The 21490-nt window shown below is 38.8% G+C and overlaps 1 protein-coding gene across 1 annotated transcript; it reads right to left on the reverse strand.

The window, feature by feature from the left end:
• Positions 1-3422: 3422 nt before the first annotated feature.
• LOC139167224 (stromelysin-1-like) lies at positions 3423-15191 on the reverse strand. The gene is made up of 10 exons (XM_070751666.1): positions 15019-15191; positions 14415-14647; positions 13659-13807; positions 13459-13578; positions 12330-12491; positions 10845-10992; positions 8279-8412; positions 6911-7070; positions 4967-5070; positions 3423-3748 (listed from the first exon to the last, which is right to left on the reverse strand). The coding sequence occupies exons 1-10, from the start codon at positions 15121-15123 to the stop codon at positions 3645-3647; spliced, it is 1419 nt and encodes a 472-aa protein (XP_070607767.1). The 5' UTR covers positions 15124-15191; the 3' UTR covers positions 3423-3644.
• Between the last annotated feature and the right edge of the window lie 6299 nt (positions 15192-21490).

Consider the following 21490-nt stretch of genomic DNA (forward strand, 5'->3'; position numbering starts at 1 on the left):
AACCTCTAGTTCATGGAGAGAGGCGGTCCATCATCCATTTAAAAGATGCCCAAAGGAGCATGCGCAGTCGCTTCTACTGCCCATTTTTGCCCTAACCTGCCAACCCCAGTGACCAGAGGGAAGCCTAATTACAATATCTATATAGCGCTGCACCCCCTAACCATTCCATCCGTACCGTCAGTGTGGAATAGGCAAAAAACCAGCCGCCTCTAAAGGGGAAGCCGCAAAAAATTCCTATTCGGCCCCAAAGCAACCTCCTTCAGACACACCGTTGATAGCGGAGGGCGGGCGGGTGTTCGCTTCGGGACTTCGGCAAGGCAAGGAGGAGGTCCTGCTCGGACCACCCTTAAATAGGGAGATCTGGGACCTACCCCCCAGGCCCTGCATGCAGCGTGTCATCTTGGCACGCTGCCAAAAGCCAAACTTCCAGTTTCGCTGGAAACCGGAAGTTCGGAGCTCCGCAGAGTTCAAGCCGGCATGAACATAATTAAAGCATAGTGATTAATCACAAAAGCAATATGTAATTATATATTGTAAAATATTTATTTCTAATTACAAATGAATGAAATTTTGTCTTGAAGCATGGTGAAGCATGGTGCCTGCTTGGCATTGTTCAGGTTTATAATGTTTTTCAGTTACTGAACTTAAAACTCAGTATTTGATTTATTGTACAGCATAATTGTCTTCAACCTTGTGTCTTTATGATACATTAAGTCACTGCAGCTTTGGTTTAACAATACAGTTGGAAAGTAAACACTATGTTTAGATGACTCATAGAACCTATAGAACTAGGCTATACTTTTTCTAAGATATGCATATAATTAATTTTTGGAATTACTTCACACTTATTTGAAAACTTTGTTTTCTGCCTTATACAAATGATTAGCAAACATATTACTGTATTCTTCAGCGAGGCCACTACCCCACCCCGAATCCTTTCTAAACTAGATTCAATTTTCAATTCAATTCAATTTATTAGATTTGTATGCCGCCCCTCTCTGAAAACTTGGGGCAGCTCACAACAGTAATAAAAACAGTATAACCACCAGCTTCCACACCATCTCGGAGTTTCAGGTTTCTTAATTCCATCTATTCCCTTCACCTCCCCCTCCCCCATTCTTCAGCGCTACACTTGAGCTACCCACTCCTGGCAAACAAAGCCACTGGGTAGCCCTTTCCTCCCTCCTTACTGTTAAATTATGTTTTGAGCTTATCAGGTACCCCGAAGGAGGAGGAGGAGGAGGAGGAGGAGGAGGAGGAGGAGAGGGCGGCATCAGCAGTGGCGGGGAAACAGCCAGGACTAAGATGTGGGACTTGAGACAGAGCATGCCAAGTTTAGCGCCAATTCTCCCAACAGAGCTTTAAGCTGATTGGTGGGAAGGTCAGAGGGACACCTCCACTATAAATGCCTGATTGGCCAGATTGTAAAAATATGTTCCAAGGTGCCAAAATAGAAGCTGTTGGTTCTTAATACCATAGAAAAATTGTCTTTTCCCATGATCTTAGGCAACCCCCATGAAACAGTTGCGACCCCCAGGTTGAGAACTGCTGCTTGACTAAAGCGTGTATAACATTGCTTCATAATACCCTTATGTTGTGAGCCGCCCCAAGTCTTCGGAGAGGGGCAGCATACAAATCTAATTAATAATAATAATAATAATAATAATAATAATAATTATTATTATTATTATTATTATTATTATTATTATTATTATTGTCAGTACAACACAGCAAATGAGATCACTATGCTGGATTTCGTATTTCATCACCAGTCAGGCACTTCCCAAGCTCCTAGGACTGTGTGATGTAGCAGCGAATTATGTTTGCCGATCCCAGTAAAGCGGCCTTTTGCAATTGACAGATGGAGATTTTGTCAATTCCAATGGTTTTCAAGTGTCCGCTGAGATCCTTTGGTACTGCGCCCAGCATGCCAAGTACCACTGGGACCACTTTCACTGGTTTATGTCAAAGTCGTTGCAGCTCGATTTTTAGATCTTCGTATTTCACTAATTTCTCTAGCTGCTTCTCCTCAATTCTGCTGTCCCCCGGGATTGCGATGTCGATGATCCATACTTTCTTTTTCTCCACGATCACAATGTCTGATGTGTTATGTTGTTGTTGTTGTTGTTGTTATTATTATTATTATTATTATTATTATTATTATATTTATATGAAAATTTTAAAAAACTTATCAGAATCCTTATACCTTTGCAAGAAGTATTTCCAATTTCTCTTTTATAATTCTATACTCAAAACATAAATTAATTGGAATATTTATTTTTGTGTGTGTGTATTTTGCCCAAGATCAAAATACAACAATACATATGTAACAAAGTGTGTATATAACACAGTTGTTCCTAATATTTCTGCTGGTATCTGACATTATTTAAATGAGATTCTGATTTTGTTTAAAGTCTTCAATCATTCTGGAATGGATTTGCTAATACTAATGGTTGTGGTCCATTCGCATCCTGCACAATTAGTAATGGACCCAGAGGACTCAGAGACCGTGGAGGTGTGGTACAGGCATCCTGTGTTCCTGGCACCCAGGACTGATAGTGAAGTGGACGTGGTGTCAGAGTCTGGAGAGCCACCAGGGCCTTCTGTACCCCCAGAGATGAGTGATTTAGGGGAAGCGGAGGAGCCACTTCTTGAGGCTAGGATTCGCAGGGCCTCTAGGAGGCATGAGTGGTTACTTAGGAGGAGGTTTACTCATAAGTAGCACTGCTGACTATTGGGCCATGCCTTCAAGATTTTTAAGATGGAGTCATGCACCACTCTGATGGAGGTGTGGTACAGGCATCCTGTGTTCCTGGCACCCAGGACTGATAGTGAAGTGGACGTGGTGTCAGAGTCTGGAGAGCCACCAGGGCCTTCTGTACCCCCAGAGATGAGTGATTCGGGGGAAGCGGAGGAGCCTCTTCTTGAGGCTAGGATTCGCAGGGCCTCTAGGAGGCATGAGTGGTTACTTAGGAGGAGGTTTACTCATAAGTAGCACTGCTGACTATTGGGCCATGCCTTCAAGATTTTTAAGATGGAGTCATGCACCACTCTGGTGCAAAGAGCAATGTCGTTTAATTTTAGAGATTTAATTTCCATTCCTGTGTTTTCGGCTTGAGTTTTTAAAATATTACATTCTTGGCTTCCTTAATGAGATCTGGGTCTTTCCCTTGATTGGCTTATCAATTACCTAATCATGATTTTGATTGTGAAAAATCATATAGAGTTTGGGAGCACCCAAAATGCATAACCAGGGTTTTTTTTGGGTGGATGGTTATATTATCAAAATCAGAACCCTCTTTTCTATTTGAATGAACTATTATTCTTAGTAGTCAGGTACACAAAGCTCAGGTGAGAATTTCTTCCCAACGCACCATGTGGTAGGACAATGCCAAACACCTGGGCTTTCCAAGAAAGAAATCAATCACGATGATTTTATTGGGAAAAACATTTTAATAATATAAAATTTAACAAATAATACATTAGAATAAGTTACGTTAAATTAAATCATTATGGTGTTTTCATGGCTCAAAAACAGAGAATACACCAAGTAATCACCATTAACTGACAACATCTGCTAGTTCTTGAGAGCTAGAATGAATGGATTCCATAGTTCTTGGCTCCTTTGTCTTGTTCCTGCCATTTCATTGGCAACCCAGCCAGCTATTACTCTTCTTTACACCCAAAAATCTCTTGGTTGCAGAGTCAAATTCATACTGCTTTGGACCACTGAATAAAAAGAAATGTCCTAAAAGAGTAAACAAGATAGATAATTAAACAAGTGCAGCTGCTTCCCAGCTATTTATGAAGTTTTCATCTGTTTTGCTTCCCTTTCAGTTTTGATAGCATCCCTAAAATATATGCAATATAAACAATTAGAATGAGGAACTGGCCATTTCACAATGATACATTTTTTCTAGCGTACAGTATCCCTTTTTCAGAATAAGTGTTTCACCTGGAAAGGTGTGTGCTCTCCATAAAATAGATTGGGCCTAGATGGATAAATTTATGGGGCCAAGATAAACGTTCAATTTGATTTTCTTTCACTTAGAAATCAACTCTGATTACAGTTAAAAATAGTGTACATGGTTATATTTAATAATGTTCTCTTTCCATACGTGGTGGTCATGTCCTATGATACAAAAAATCTGGAAAACAACTCATACTTGGCTTTCAGAGATTGCGAAAGAGGAAATAGAATTTACCCCAGAAGCTATGCTACTAGGAGTCTGGAGAAAACACTACTCAAAACAAACAATGCTTCTTACAACACACATAAACACCGCAACGAGAATTGCGATAGCACAACTCTGGAAAAATGACCAGACCCCAACGGAAGAATTAATTATAGATAAGATATATACATGCGTGGAGATGGACGAACTCACTAACTCAATTAAGGGAAACAAAATTACGGAATCAAAACGAACATGGCCAAAATGGCATGAATGGGTTCAAAAGAGAATATAGAAACAATATAACAAGAAGCAACAGTACAATGGAGACAATCTACAGCTACCTTGTAAAAAGTTTTATTTACCAGTTATTGAATATAATAAATATTAGAATATAAAAGTATGAAATATAATGTATATAATGGAACGTAACAGGTAAAAATTTATTATAAGAATTTTAAAAGAGATGGTTTATAATCTGTAAAACAGAATAATGTGTGATTTGAATTATATGTGAAAACTCAATAAAGAAATTTATATTAAAAAACTATTACTAAAAAAAAAAAATCAACTCTGATTACAGTTTAAAATAGTGTACATGGTTATATTTAATAATGTTCTCTTTCTGTCACATTAAAATTACACACCCTGAGCTGGTTGAGAAGGGTGGCATAGAAATCTAATAAAATAAATTAAATAAATTAAATATAGTTTGTAGTTGATTTTGACTGGTCCATTTTGAATTCTGAATGGACAACAGATTTTGATTAAGTTAACACACATGATCTTACCTTTATCTATAAAAGCAGCATCCACCTTGGAGCGAATGTTATGGAAGTCAGCTGTTATTTTTCTTGGATATCCTTGGTCCATGGAGTTCTTTTCATCATCATACCTGAAGAGGAAGAGAAAGAGAAGGAGGAGGAGGAGGAGGAGGAAGAAGAAGAAGAAGAAGAAGAAGAAGAAGAAGAAGAAGAAGAAGAAGAAGAAGAATTATTTAGAAATTCAAATGGCTTCAGGAATCCGTATAACTTTCTCTAAAGGTATCACCAGTTAGCATATTTGCTAGCTCTGTATTACGTCTAGAATCAAAGGTTATATAACATTTGGTTTAGTGGATAGTCAAATCTACTTTAATTCATGAAGTGATTTTGAATTATTCTGTTTCTTCTCCTAACCTATCTCATAGAAGAGTTGCTGCAGAAGTAAAATTGAGAAGGAGGGTATTATTTATGCTGTCTTGACCTTCTGGTGGACAGGCAAAATATATTTCTCTAATGACTGTAAAAATATTCATTGCCATGTGGCTCTTTTGAGGCATTTAAATTGTTCTCATATGAACCAGATGGTCAGTATGGACCAGATTGGTTTTTACCCTACTCAAGAGCTCTTACATTTGAAACTCAGTGTATCTAATGAGATGAATTTCCTCTCTCTCTTTCCTTAGTCTATAGTAAAGGTTAAAATGTCCTTGTCCACTTATGTCTGATTCTAGGACACAGTGCTTCCATTTCTTGGTCAAAGGAACCAGCATTGTCCAAAGACATTTCTTGGTTTGGGGAACCAGCACTATCTAAAGACATTTTCCTATAAGTGGTACCTATTAATCTGATTACATTTGCATGCATTTGAACTGATATGTAAAATATATTAGAAATCGACCTGTGCCACATGTTAGTTTTAATGTTTCAGTGCTGTAAGCAAATATGGAATGTCTTCTCCAGAGCATGGGAGCATGGATCTCAACCTGGGGGCCAGGAGCCCTTTGGGGTTTGAAGAACTGTTTTACAGGGGTCACCTAAGACAAATTCCCATGGTGTTAGGAACTAAAGCTTCTATTCTGATACCTTGGAACATATTTTTACAATCCAACCAATCAGGTGTTTACAGTAGGGGTGTCCCTCTGACCTTCCTGCCAATCAGCTTAAAGCTCTGTTGGGAGAATTGGTGCTAGACCTATGATTGAGTCACCACAACATGTATTAAGGAGTCATGGCATTAGAAAGGTTGAGAACCACTGGTATAGGGGATGGACTGTTACCCAAGCAGCAGATCCCCTCTCTCCACGTCTCTGAAATAATTCAATGGAATGGCAAAGCCAATATAATTGGTTCTAGCTATGTCATAGGAGTTATCAGAACATGGCTGTCCACAGTCACGAACTGCTTCCGGGACTCCGGCTCCAGATTTTGCCTCAAGGTTTACTCCTGAAGCCTTTTCTAATGATGGATATAGTCATAAGATGGTTTTGCCACTTTATCTGTCGTTGGGATGTAGAGCTCTCTTTTGCCTTCAAAATCTTAGTTTTAATGAGCATCTAAATTATTATAGAGTCTATAAGATTTATTTTAGATAGATTTAGTATGCTATGTTTTTAATGAGCATATATTGTTTAGATTTTTAGTGTTTTATGTAATTTTTAAATTTTTAATTATTTTTGTAACCCACACTCCTTATGCTTGCCTTCGACTGTAATAACAATTGATTTGAACTGATACATTATAAGAGAACAGTCTAAGGAACAAAACAAAAATGTATGCTGAAAGTAATATAATGTTTTATCTACAGAGGTGTATCATAGCATAGAAAAGATTCTGTGAGGTTAAAACCCCAGTGGTGGAGGATAATTAAAATTATATCCAACCCAATAAAATAAAGCAAGTCAGATATGGTGACGTTTGAGCATTTTAGGGTAAGATAAGATCATAAATGTAACATAGGCATTTCTCCTTTACCTCCAGTAACGGTCACCAGAAAAGAAGTATGTTTTCTTTGAATTGCTGTCATAAGCTGCTGCATCAACTTTTTTGATGTTGTATGGGAAGCCCAGGCTCTGGATGCTCCTTGGGAAACCATGCTCTATAATATTTCCTCTGGAAGACCAATACTTTTGTCCTGTTAAACAAAAGATAACAAAATGTATACGCCTATCAGAAGGAATAAAAAATTGGTTGGGGAGATGAGGCATTCCATATTCCAAATTTAGAGAATGAGTTATATAGACATCCTAGAGAGTTTGCAAAGGAAGACATTCCTTCAACTAATAGAGATAGGAATGCGGAAATAGCACAAAGTTTATCGATCAATTCAATCCCCTACTTTGGGAGATAGCAATAAGAAAAGTCAAACACAAAGCTTATCCCAGCCCACTTTAGTGATGTCTACACAAATTGTCTACTCTTGATCATTGACTGGATGGTACCTTAGGCTCCATGATTGAAGAAAGGTAGAATATAGATTTGAGAATATACTGGGCATCAAAAATAATACATGAGGCCATACCGAGTCCATATTTAGCTCATTTTTAGTGATGGGTGAACTGAATTCGCACAATTCGGGTCCGTACTGAATTTTGCGGTGTTCGGTATGCCGAACATGAACCCGAATTTTTTTGAAACTTCGGGCAAAGTTCGGGGTTGCGTTTAGCGTTCGGAGCTTTGACGTCACCGGCAGGTTGCTAAGGACGCCAAGGTGATCATTTCCTGGATTCCATGGAATCCAGGAAGTGATCACCTTGGCGTCCTTAGCAACCTGCCGGTGACATCAAAGCTCCGCCCCCGGAATCTCTTCATGGGAGGGATTTCCCGTTCGGGTTCGGTTTGGGTTCGGCCGAATTTTGTGTAAAGTTCATCCGAACTTGCCGAACCCGAACACCGTTGGGTTCGCCCATCACTACTCATTTTCTATTATGCAACGATCCATTTCCCCTTGGAACTGTTTTTTTGGTGTGTATCTTACTGTCTTATTACTAACGGCAGTCAAGAAAATGTACTCTTTTATACAAATTTCTAAGTGAGAAACTCCATTTAGGAAGAGCTCCAATTCCCAGTGAAGGCCCCAGTTCAATCTTCAGGAAGTCTCAGTAGAGTTGTAAAACCTTTGGAAATCTGCTGCCAATGTCAGATTACAGATATCCAATGGTACTATTCAATGTATGGGGGATTCCTATGGGGCTATGCTTCCTATCTAGCTATGTTTTCAAGAAAAAACAGCTAATCCTACTTATTGCACAGTTATCCTACTTATCAGTTATCCTCCCTTCCTCCATGTACTTTACATTTGGAATATTCCTTGTGTTTGCACTGAAAAGAGGAATTATTTACCTTTAAAAAGGAAGACGACGTCCTTGTTGCTGTTTTCATACGCAGCATCTATGCCGTGGCTCAAAGCTGGCCAGAAAGCAGAAATGGGATCTTTCTCAATTACACTTCGGAGGGGACTTTTTCGCCAGAAGAAACTACATTGATAAAAGATAAAGAAATTGAGGAGGAATATAATTCAGGGGCAGAACCTGCATTGATATTTGCAGGGAAAGCTACATGGGTGGGTGAGGATGGAAAAACACATACACGATGTAATTACAGTATTTTTTCAGAGTATAAGACGCACCTTAGTTTTTGGGGAGGAAAATAGGGGGGGAAATCTGTCTACCAGGTATATATCTGGCTGGCATAGTAAGTCTGGTCAGCTTCAGCACATTATTTGATCCCCTGGTTAAGGCTTTAAAAAACCTTATTCAGAGAGAGTAGCAATGAAAAAGCCTGTAAACCAGTAAGAGCTGGGAAGATTATTAGCACCTCATTAGGGCTGGGGGGGAAATGCTTCAAAAAAGCTACTGTACATTCAGAGTATAAGATGCCCCCAAATTTTCAGCCTCTTTCAGGGGGAGAAAAAGATTTCTGATCACTTATAGCCTTAAACATGATCTAAGTATTGCCCACAAGATCATATGTTGCAATGTCCTGCCTGTCAAAGACTACTTCAGCTTCAACCACAACAACACAAGAGCACACAACAGATTCAAGCTTAACATTAACCGCTCCAAACGTGACTGTAAAAAAGATGACTTTAGTAATCGGGTTGTTGAAGCGTGGAACTCATTACCGGACTCCGTAGTATCATCCCCTATCCCCCAACATTTTACCCTTAGACTATCCAGGGTTGACCTCTCCAGATTCCTAAGAGGTCAGTAAGGGGCGTACATAAGCGCACTAGAGTGCCTTCCATCCCCTGTCCTATAGTCTCTCCTATATCTCGTATTTCTCCTCTACTATATCCTCTATAACCTTCATTGTGTATTATTGTGTATTGAATAAATAAATAAATAAATAAATAAATAAATAAATAAAATAAAAATAAAATAAATTAAAAAATAGATCTTTTAGTCTAAGGTCTTATCAGGGGTGTCAAACTGAAAAGGTGCCTCTTATACTCCCAAAATGCAGTATTATTATACACAATTTAATTAATAATGTTTCATGTAAGACTTCATGAAGCAAGTTACATTATTATGGCATTTAGAAACATAGAAACATAGACGATTGATGGCATGGTCCATCTAGTCTGCCCTTATACTATTTCCTGTATTTTATCTTAGGATGGATATATGTTTATCCTAGGCATGTTTAAATTCAGTTACTGTGGATTTACCAACCACGTCTGCTGGAAGTTTGTTCCACGCATCTACTACTCTTTCAGTAAAATAATATTTTCTCACGTTGCTTCTGATCTTTCCCCCAAGTAACTTCAGATTGTGTCCCCTTGTTCTTGTGTTCACTTTCCTATTAAAAACACTTCCCTCCTGGAACTTATTTAACCCTTCAACATATTTAAATGTTTCGATCATGTCTCTTCTGTCCTCCAGACTATACATATTGAGTTCATTAAGTCTTTCCTGATACGTTTTATGCTTAAGACCTTCCACCATAAGTGCACTAGAGTGCCTTCCGTTCCCTGTCCTATCTCGTATTTCTCCTCTACTATATCCTCTATAACCTTCATTGTGTATTATTGTGTATTGGACAAAATAAATAAATAAAATAAAAATAAAATAAATTTAAAAATAGATCTTTTAGTCTAAGGTCTTATCAGGGGTGTCAAACTGAAAAGGTGCCTCTTATACTCCCAAAATGCAGTATTGTTATACACAATTTAATTAATAATGTTTCACGTAAGACTTCATGAAGCAAGTTACATTCTTATGGCATTTAGAAACATAGAAACATAGACGATTGATGGCATGGTCCATCTAGTCTGCCCTTATACTATTTCCTGTATTTTATCTTAGGATGGATATATGTTTATCCCAGGCATGTTTAAATTCAGTTACTGTGGATTGACCAACCACGTCTGCTGGAAGTTTGTTCCAAGCATCTACTACTCTTTCAGTAAAATAATATTTTCTCACGTTGCTTCTGATCTTTCCCCCCAACTAACCTCAGATTGTGCCCCCTTGTTCTTGGGTTCACTTTCCTATTAAAAACACTTCCCTCCTAAACCTTATTTAACCTTTCAACATATTTAAATGTTTCGATCATGTCCCCCCTTTTCCTTCTGTCCTCCAGACTATACAGATTGAGTTCATTAAGTCTTTCCTGATACGTTTTATGCTTAAGACCTTCCACCATTCTTGTAGCCCGTCTTTGGACCCGTTCAATTTTGTCAACATCTTTTTGTAAGTGAGGTCTCCAGAACAGTATTCCAAATGTGGTCTGACCAATGTCCTACACAGCGGGATTTGTGTGATAATATCAGAAATGTATTATCATTTATCAGGTCAAGGTTTGATGTTATTAGACCCATATTTAAAAGAGATTAAAGTTTCTTCATTTAATCCCCGACATCTGGAAGAGAGAGACAGATGTCTTCAGAATATTGCACCACATTTACCTGTCTTTAAACAACATGGTTTCTCCTCTAAGAGAAGTCACAGCATCAAAAGCTTGGTCAGGGTGGCATGATTCTGTTGATGGTACTTCTGTTGGGGCAGCTGTAGTTTCCAAGAAACCGTTACTAGAATCATCCTCTCCAGGGGCTCCTTGAGAAATAGAAGAAATTAAAAATGAATTTAAAGAAAAGTTTGACAAACTTTTTCAAGAAAATTTTTGCCAGTTGACATGAAGGGAGATGCAGATATCATATTATATATCTTTTCGATCACTTTTATGTGGTTAAAAATATTTGGCCTAATGGCGTGGAATGATTATGTTTAGATTTTAGTGATTTTATTTTTATTAATTTTTTATTTATTGGATTTGTATGCCGCCCCTCTCCACAGTAACAACAGTAATAAAACAATGTACAATAATAATCCAATAAATACTAAAAATGATTTTAAAACCCATTAATATAAAAAATCAAACATACATACAGACATACTACACATGAAATTGTAAAGGCCCAGGGGGAAAGAGCATCTCAATTCCCCCATGCGTGGCAGCAGAGGTGGGTTTTAAGGAGCTTACGAAAGGCAAGGAGGGTGGGGGCAATTCTAATCTCTGGGGGGAGTTGGTTCCAGAGGGCCGGGACCGCCACAGAGAAGGCTCTTCCCCTGGGTCCCGCCAAGTGGCATTGTTTAGTTGACGGGACCCGGAGAAGACCCACTCTGTGGGACCTAACCGGTCGCTGGGATTCGTGCAGCAGAAGGCGGTCCCTGAGATACAATATTCTCCAGTGTTTATTCCTATATTGGAAAATGAATCTGGAAAATGGGTTTTCTGATTTACATCTGAAAAGAAAAGGAGAGCTTTCATATTTTTTTAGAAGCCGGTTGCTCGCTCTGTGGCCATGTCATATAGTAAGGGGTGGGCTACTGCCCAGATGGTGTGAGACACAGTGTAGTAGTGAAAATGGAGTTCAACTCCAGAGCACCCAATTTGCACTGAAAGATGTTGAAAGAAAATGCAGGGTGCCCTGCATAAGCCACGCCCACAGTGTGGTAGTAAAATTGTTTGGTAGCCCTTCACTGTATATAGTGTTCCCAATTTGATCAGAATGGTTCCTCAAAATGTAGCAATAGCAATAACAAGAGCATTTAGACTTATATACCCCTTCATAGTGCTTTTACAGCCCCCTCTAAGCAGTTTACAGAATCAGCCTATTGCCCCCAACAATCTGGGTCCTCATTTTACCCATCTTTGAAGGATGGAAGGCTGAGTCAACCTTGAGCCAGTGGTGAGATTTGAACTGCTGAACTACAGCTAGCAGTTAGCTAAAGTAGCCTGCAATGTTGCACCCTAACCACTGCACCACCCCAGCTCTCTAGTAACATGAGCAGTAACCTTGCATTTCAAAAAATGTGCGTTTCTTTTTCATAGTTTTTCAAACTCACTCTGGACTACTAATCCATTTCTTCCTCTGGGTGTCTATACTCACCATAAAGGCTCTGGATGCCTGCAATATCATCTCGATGAAGTCTTAGGGCTTTGGGATCCATTGGTTGGTAGATTGGAAACATCAGAGCCCCCACATCACTAGAATGTTGAAGCCCTAATGAGTGGCCAAACTCATGGGCAGCTACCAGAAAAAGGTTGGTTCCTAGAATGGAAAAGGAGGGTCTCTTATAAAACTGATATTTGCCAAACAAACATTCATTCATTCCGTAAATATATAGGAGAGAGGGAGGAAGGAAGAATATAGATATAGACTATTTCTTCAAGGGGAATACTCAAGTGTAGCTGTTTTAAATTTGATTCCTGAGCAAAGTAGCCAGGTGTATTTCATGGTCCACATATAGACATAGAAACATAGAAGTCTGACGGCAGATAAAGACCTCATGGTCCATCTAGTCTGCCCTTATACTATTTTCTGTACCCTATCTTAGGATAGATATATGTTTATCCCAGGCATGTTTAAATTCAGTTACTGTGGATTTATCTACCACATCTGCTGGAAGTTTGTTCCAAGGATCTACAACTCTTTCAGTAAAATAATATTTTCTCATGTTGCTTTTGATCTTTCCCCCAACTAACTTCAGATTGTGTCCCCTTGGTCTTGTGTTCACTTTCCTATTAAAAACACTTCCCTCCTGAACCTTATTTAACCCTTTAACATATTTAAATGTTTCGATCATGTCCCCCCTTTTCCTTCTGTCCTCCAGACTATACAGATTGAGTTCATTAAGTCTTTCCTGATACGCTTTATGCTTAAGACCTTCCACCATTCTTGTAGCCCGTCTTTGGACCCGTTCAATTTTGTCAATATCTTTTTGTAGGTGAGGTCTCCAGAACTGAACACAGTATTCCAAATGTGACCTTTACAACTCTAGGATTCTAGGACCTTTAAAAAGCCCATTGAGCCCCTTCAATGAGTTATGAAAATGGGGAGGCAATTGCCATGTTACAATATAATGCTAGTGAGCTCTGTTCATCTTTATTTATCCATCCATCAATCAATCAATCCATATGTCTATTAAATGTATATAGTCACCCTTCTCACTAAGAGCCACTCTGCATTTCCATTTTTCAAACACACACAAACATGTAAAAGTTTTTTTTTAAAATACCTTTCAAATCCTTTGCCCAGAATTCATCTTCATCAAAATGAGCATCTCCACCAAAAGCAGGTGAAAAGGCATGGGCCAAAGTTCCACCTTCTCCATCAAAAGGAAAACCATCTCCGTGTACTAAGAAAACAAAAAACTCACGTTAAGCCTTTGAGTGTGACATTCAGGCTACTTTAGCTACTGTATGGTCATTTACTTACCTCTGTTAACGAAAGAGATTTCAATGTCGGCAGGCTTCCTATAAACCCTCGTGAAAGACAAGGGAGTTACGTCACTCCACATTTTCCAAGCTTTTTCAATTGCATAGTCTACATAACGGGGTTCCATGTCAGGGGTATAGTTTAGAATCCTGTGAAAAGGTAATAAATGAATGTAAAGAAGGTTTCATGCCAAGCACGAGGAGACAACTTTTTCATACGTTTTAGTCTGGTTCAGAAGTCGTGCTTCTAAACGGATTCCAGTGGTACATAGTACAAATTTATGGCATTATAGATGAAGATCAAATATGGTGAACTAGCCATTCTGCAGGAGAAACCATTATTGTTATGACCAATAAATCCTGAAGGATCATATGATCATGGTATTAAGAGGCTTGCAAATAAGACTTTAAGTAGTAGGATAAGTGGGACGTTGGGGCTATAAACTGCCCTCCACCAACCTTCCAAGATATTTCATTTTATTTCTCTTCTACTTTTATTTACTTTTATCTGAACTTGGCAGCAGAGTAAAAAAGAGAAACAATGGTGGTATTTTATGCCATCTTCATTTGCTGTCAAGGTTTGGGCTTATTCACTAATAATACTTTACACCTTATCCATATCCTTCAATAAAGTTCTATTCTTGCTAAAAAGCCAGGATTAAGGCTTTTGTCAGTGTTTAAAATACTATAAAGCTCTCTGTGGTCTTAATTATCTTCAAGTGGCATTTAAATTCAAGAAAAGACTTCCACTTCTTACCTGTATGTCAATTCTTTCTTTGTCCATTTAGGTGAACCAGGAAAAGTGTTATATTCTCCTATGTCAGCAATGCCACACCTGGGTTTTTTAATAGCATCCAAAGTGCTTACATCCAATTTGCCAGTCACTTTCAACCCCAAGAAATCCTGCATCTGCCGTATTTTATCTGGAGCAATGCCATTCTTGGCTTTGACTGTTGAATCTGATTCAGGATAATAATGCTGTATGTATTTCTGAAATAGAATTAAATTGATTAATTCATCTTAGCCTTTGTTGTAAGTAATAACTGCAAAATTCCCCAATCTGTTACCCTCAGATGACTAGGAAATCAATTCATAATTCCTAGATAGCATAACCATCAAGTAAGAAGCATCCTTCTATCCAACATAGACATCAAGCTACAGAGAAGCTAGTCATAATACACATGTTCTAAGCTTATAATCATACACCGGTATAGAACACGAGATCTTCCAGATGTTGCTGAATTAAAATTCCCAACACTTTTCACCCTTAGTCATAGAGATTTGAGTAACTAAGAGATATAACAGAGCAACATCTGGAGGACAAGAGGTTCTCCAACTTTATGAACTACTATCAACATTACCTCAGCAAGTTCCCTGTCCGTTTTTGAAATTCTCTCCGTTTCTTGATCTATGGGCAAAGCCCAAGCTAGCGTTCCAAATAGTGCGATTGTCAGCAGCAAATTCATTTTCAGCTTCACGTCTGTGTTCCAAATGTGAAGTCGCAAAACTTTTCAGCTGCTGGAAGTGGATCTGTGTGTGTAAACGTAAGTCTTCCTCTATATATACTTCATGCCTGCTCCATAAAATCAACAGTAACATGACTCAGAGAGTTAGAACTTTGTTGATTTGTCAAAGGCAGAAAACGATGCTTTAGAATGACACATTAATTATATTAACTGCACAAACCTTATTGTGCAATTACAAACAAGATTCATCCAACGGGACTTTTTTCACCCAGGGGCTGATGAGTAAGACGAGTAAGAATCATTGCTTCTAATTAAATAACTTGAAGGTATTTGGGTTTTTTTTATTCCATGACGGACTTTTACCTTCTGATAAAACTTTTGCTGACTATTTTTGTTTATTTTGTTTAAATGGATTAATAGAATTGTTTGTGGCAATACCTGAAAGAAAGATTGGCATATAAACATTTTTTTTTTTTAAAAAGGAATAAGGCAGCATCTAAAAATATACATGCTGCTCAACAATATCTTCACTTTTTCAACCTTTCTAATGCTGCAACACTTTAATACAGTTCCTCATGTTGTGGAGACCCCCAACCATAAGTCTAGCGCCAATTCTCCCAACAGAGCTTTAAGCTGATTGGCAAGAAGGTCAGAGGGACACCCCTACTGTAAATGCCTGATTGGTCGGATTGTAAAAATATGTTTCAAGGTGCCACAATAGAAGTTTCAGTTCCTAACACCAAGGGAAATTTGTCTTTTCCCATGGTCTTAGGCAACCCCTGTGAAACAGTTGTTCGACTCCCAAAGAGGTCCCGACGCCCAGGTTGATAACCACTGAACTAGAGAGAGAGTTCCTCTGCCTAAGGGCCTCTTCTTCAAAATACAAGATATCTTCAGATATGGAGAAGCTTAATCCTTGTTTTATTTATTTGTATATTATTTATTTGTACATTGTATATAGGAGGAGGAAGTTGAGTTGGATATGTTCACTGCCTTGAATAATTTATAAAAATAATAAAGGAAATAGATGGGTGAATGAAAGAAAGAAAGAAAAAAAGAAAGAAAGAAAGAAAGAAAGAAAGAATGGGTATGCTTTATATACCAAGTGAAAAATAGGGCAACACTGAAAATAAAATCAGACCAAGGAAATGGAGCACCTCCCTTATGAATCCAGGTTGCAACGTCTTGGTCTCTTTAGCCTTGAAAGACGGTGTTTAAGGGGTGACTTGATCGAAGTGTATAAAATCATGCATGGAATAGAAAAGGTGGATAAAGAAAAATTATTTTCTCTATCACACAATACTAGGACGAGGGGGCACTCTCTAAAGCTCATAGGTAAGAAAGTGAGGACAAATAAAGGGAAATATTTCTTCACCCAGAGAGTCATTGGTTTAATGAATTCACTTCCAGAAGGGGTCGTGACAGCTGTCAGCTTTGATAGCTTCAGGGATGCCAAGTGTATCGGTGGTTATTGAAACAGATGCCCATGTGCCACCTCTATGTTGGTTGAGGCAGGCAGGATTCCCTTGAGTACCATTTGTTGGGGGTCAGGGGAAAGGGAGGGTTTTGCTTTCTCTTTCTGCTCAAGATCCCCAAGGACAATTGGTGGGCTATTGTGTGACATAGAATGCTGGACCCCATGGGCTTTGGCCTGATTCAGCATGGCTCTTCTTATGTTCTTATGTTCTTATGCTCTGCTAAATTTGGATTGTTGTGTCTCAATGCCCTACAAGAAATGACTGTCTTCAGGGTTTCCTGAAGGACAAAAAGATGGGAGCAATAGGAATTCAAAGGTAATCCTGTTCCAAAATGAGGGGGGGTGCTAATGAGAATTTTATCCTCTGGATCCCACCCCCATGATCATGGAGTGGGCATCTTCTGCATGCTATCCCTGATAAATTATATACAGCAGTGGTTCTCAACCTGGGAGTCGGGACCCCTTTCAAAGGGGTCGCCTAAGACCATGGAGAAAGACAAATTTCCCATGGTGTTAGGAACTAAAGCTTCTATTCTGATGCGTTGGAACATATTTTTACAATCTATCCAATCAGGCGTTTACAGTGGGGGTGTCCCTCTCACCTTCCTGCCAATCAGCTTAAAGCTCCATTGGGAGTACTGGGGCTAGACTTATGGTTGGGGGTCACCACAACATGAGGAACTGTATTAAGGGGTCACGACACTAGAAAAGAGAACTACTGCCCTAAGAGCATGGGTGTCAAACGTGCCGCATCACATGACGTTTTGTGACAGGTTTTCCCCTTTGCAAAACTTGGGTTGGTGGTGGCCCGCGCACGACTCATCCAGCCCACGGGCTGCCAGTTTGACACCCAAGCCCTAGAATCAGACATAATTGAAAAGGGAAATTGTTTTACATTAATAGAATCTTGCAATTCCGAAAGCACAATTTTCCAAGCCATCTCCTTTACACAGCCCAAGAATTGAGGGAGGATCCTATGCAGGTGTTGGTTATGCTGTTTCTTCCTTATCTGTTCTGTCGGGCTCTCTGGTAGACTCCTCCCAAAAATTCACAGGTACAAATTTCAGACACACACACACGTTTGAAAATTCAAAACAATGTTCTTTATAATGAAAAGTCACTTAAACTAAGCCCTCTTTTGGTATAGCAAAGAGCACTCCGCTCCAAACAAACTGGTAATTTGTACAAGTCCCTTATCAGTTCTGTGATACTTAGCTTGCAGCTGTGAGGCAATTCACAGTCCTTCTTCTTCCACAAAGTGAAACACACTTTGCTCTGGTTTAGTTTCAAAGCGGGGAAAAATCAGCACACAAAAGGTCAAAGTCAGCAAAGCAGTCACGAAACACAACGATCAGATAATCCTCCAGAATGGCCAAACCCACAGGCTGATATTTATAGCAGCCTCACTAATTACCACAGCCCCACCCAACCACAGGTGGCCTCATTTTCTTTGATAATAATCTCTCAGTTGTTGTTGCCTATGCATCGCTCTCTGCATGCGTGGCTGTATCATTAACTCTTGTTCTGAATCCAAGGAGGAGCTAGATAATTGATCTCATTCTGAGCTGTCTGCCACACTCTCTTCCTCCCTGTCACTCATGTCTTCTTGACAGAGGAGCCTTCATCAGCAGATTCAACCAGGGGCAAAACAGGCCTGCAGCATGTGGATGTCTCCCCCACATCCTAAGCAGCATCTCTTCCTCCTAATGTTGCTTCCACATACCATTACAAAAACAGAGTTACTGATCAGCAAGAGGATAGCTTTATGCTTTGCTAGAGCCACTTTCTGAGTTATCTTTAATAGCCCCGTGTAAAGCAGATTACAGTACTTCAAAAGATGGCAGGAGCATCTCCAGTTTTATTTTATTTTATTTTATTTATTTACTTTATTTTGTCAAGTACGTATTGTACATGATACTAGTAAAAGAGAAACATTAGGACAGGGGATGGTGCACTTATGCACGCCCCTTACTGACCTCTTAGGAATCGGGTGAGGTCAACAGTGAATAGTCTAAGGGTAAAGTTTTTTTGAGGTTAGGTGATGATACCACAGAGTCAGGTAGTGAGTTCCATGCATTAATTACTTGGTTACTAAAGTTGTATTTCTGTTCTGCCGGCGTGTTGTTTCAACCACCCGTAATTACAGGGTAATTAGTCCAGGAAGACACACACCACACGATAAAAGGAAAACCCAAAAGTTTTTATAAACAGAAAAACAGAAACAGCTCCCTTTTTCAATGTCAAAGGGATTTTCTGGTACACACAAGACACAGGTTAAATGCAATCCAATTGCTCACCAAATAACTGGGAAATTGAGTCCAATTCTAAAGTCCAGAGAGTCCACACACAATCTTGATGAAACAATGAATCAGATAAACTGCCATGAGGCTAAAACACCAAGCTGCACTTTTATCTGTAGCACTAATTACAGCAGCCCCGCCCAACCACAGGTGGCCTCATTTTCTCTTGTAATAATCCTTCAGTTGTTGTCTCCTATTTATCACTCTACGCATGCGTGGATGTGTCATTAATTTTTGTTCAGAATCCAGGGATGATACAGATGATTGATCTCCTCCTGGGCTGTCTGCCAAACTCCCCTCCTCCCTGTCACTCACGCATCCTTGGTCAGAGGAGGCTTCGTCGGCAGATTCCATCGGGAGCAAAACAGGCCTGCGGCATTTGGATGTTTCCTCCACATCCACCTGCACATTCCTTGGGGCAGGAGCTGGGCCAGAGCTAACCACAACAATTTCCTGCAGTCAAGTTTGGAGCGGTTTACTTTAAGTTTGTATCTGTTGTGTGCTCGTGTGTTGTGGTGGTTGAAGCTGAAGTAGTTGTTGACAGGAAGGAAGTTGTACGAGACGATTTTATGGGCTATGCTTAGGTCATGTTTAAGGCGACGTAGTTGTAAACTTTCAAAACCTAGTATTGTAAGTCTAGTTGTGTAGGGTATTCTGTTGTGAGTGGAGGAGTTGAGGGTTTGTATAGTAAAATATCTCTGGACATTTTTTAAAGTGTTTATGTCCGAAATACGGTGTGAGTTCCAGACAGATGAGCTGTAGTCAAGGATTGGTCTGGTGAAAGTTTTGTATGCTCTGGTTAATAGTGTAAGATTACTGGAGTAGAAGCTATGTAGGATTAGGTTAACAACTCTTGAAGCCTTTTTGGCGATGTTGTTGCAGTGGGCTTTGGCATTTAGGTCATTTAACATGAGTATTTCAAGGTCTTTTACGGAATGAGGGTTTGTCTGTAAGGTCTTGTTTATTCAGCTTGTCCTTGGTGTTTGTCAAGCTTTATAATTGATTGACCTGTTCAAGCTAGTCAAAGGCTCTTGTAGACGTGGCTTCCCCCTTATCTTGCCATAATCTTTGATCCAACTGGAAACAATTGTGTGGGTGTCTCTGTTTATGTATTCAAAATAAAATTTCAATCCGATTTATTCAGCAACAAATCAACAGATTTAAAAAGTGATTCAGTGATGCCCCCAGGCAATGTATCACAACCTTTCAGTTACTTCTACACAGACATACAGTCAGATACAAATAAATGGGGGGAAAAACCATACAGAAATGTTTACACATAAGTCTCGTTGTTTATTTTGAGCATAACTGTGGCTTTATATAATATTTCACGCATAAAAGTGTGTAAACACAGGCTTGTCTGTTCAGGAACTGATTCACAAAATTCCCTTTCTGATGTCTCGGTGCTGAAATCCGTGTGGGCTCGAAACCTATCATTTCTCTTTAGGGCACAGTTGGATTTTGAAAGCGGACTAGACAAACCATTAGACAATGCAGGGGCATAAGGAAAGGCTTTGTGTCTTGTCATATCAATAAACTAGTGATATTAATCTGTAGCAAGCAATGTAGAACTTTTGTTATATAAGCGGTATATAAGTCTAAATGCTATTGCTATTACAAAATTCTGCAAATTCCATGGTGTGTGTGTGTGTATCTATCTATCTATCTATCTATCTATCTATCTATCTATCTCTATCTATCTATCTATCTATCTATCTATCTATCTATCTATCTATCCATACACTATGTAAGACCAATGTAAGACTTTTGTTGCTACATCTTAAGGTATACAACTTTAAAAACATATTCTACTGTTCCTTCATTTGAAGGAAGCATTTTAGCCCCACTTCTATCTATCTATATCTATCTATCTATCTATCTATCTATCTATCTATCTATCTATCTATCTATCATCTATCTATCTATCTATCTATCTATCTATCTATCTATCTATCTATCTATCTCTATCTCTATCTATCTATCTATCTATCTATCTCTATCTATCTATCTTTCTATCTATATCTATCTATCTATCTATCTCTATCTATCTATCTATCTCTATCTATCTATCTATCTATCTATCTATCTATCTATCTATCTATCTATCTATCTATCTATCCATACACTACATAAGACCAATGTAAGACTTTTGTTGCTACATCTTAAGGTATACAACTTTAAAAACATATTCTACTGTTCCTTCATTTGAAGGAAGCATTTTAGCCCTACTTCTATCTATCTATATCTATCTATCTATCTTTCTATCTATCTATCTATCTATCTATCTATCTATCTATCTATCTATCTATCTCTATATCTATCTATCTATCTATCTATCTATCTATCTATCTATCTATCTATCTATCTATCTATCTATCTATCTATCTATCTATCCATACACTATGTAAGACCAATGTCAGACTTTTGTTGCTACATCTTAAGGTATACAACTTTAAAAACATATTCTACTGTTCCTTCATTTGAAGGAAGCATTTTAGCCCCACTTCTGAACTTGGTAAACTAGAATTAAATGGATGGCGATGCTACCAATGTAGGGCTTTTGTTGCTACTCCTTAAGGTATAGCAAATT

This window comes from Erythrolamprus reginae, chromosome 4 (genome assembly GCF_031021105.1).
Source record: "Erythrolamprus reginae isolate rEryReg1 chromosome 4, rEryReg1.hap1, whole genome shotgun sequence".
Classification (NCBI taxonomy): Eukaryota; Metazoa; Chordata; class Lepidosauria; order Squamata; family Dipsadidae; genus Erythrolamprus; species Erythrolamprus reginae.

Coding starts and splice junctions, on each gene's coding strand:
- LOC139167224 (XM_070751666.1), bottom strand. CDS start 15,123: ATGAATTTGCTGCTGACAATCGCACTATTTGGAACGCTAGCTTGGGCT. Junction 14,648..15,018: donor CGGACAGGGAACTTGCTGAG/GTAATGTTGATA, acceptor ATTCTATTTCAG/AAATACATACAGCATTATTA. Junction 10,993..12,329: donor AGGCATCCAGAGCCTTTATG/GTGAGTATAGAC, acceptor CTATTTCTCAAG/GAGCCCCTGGAGAGGATGAT.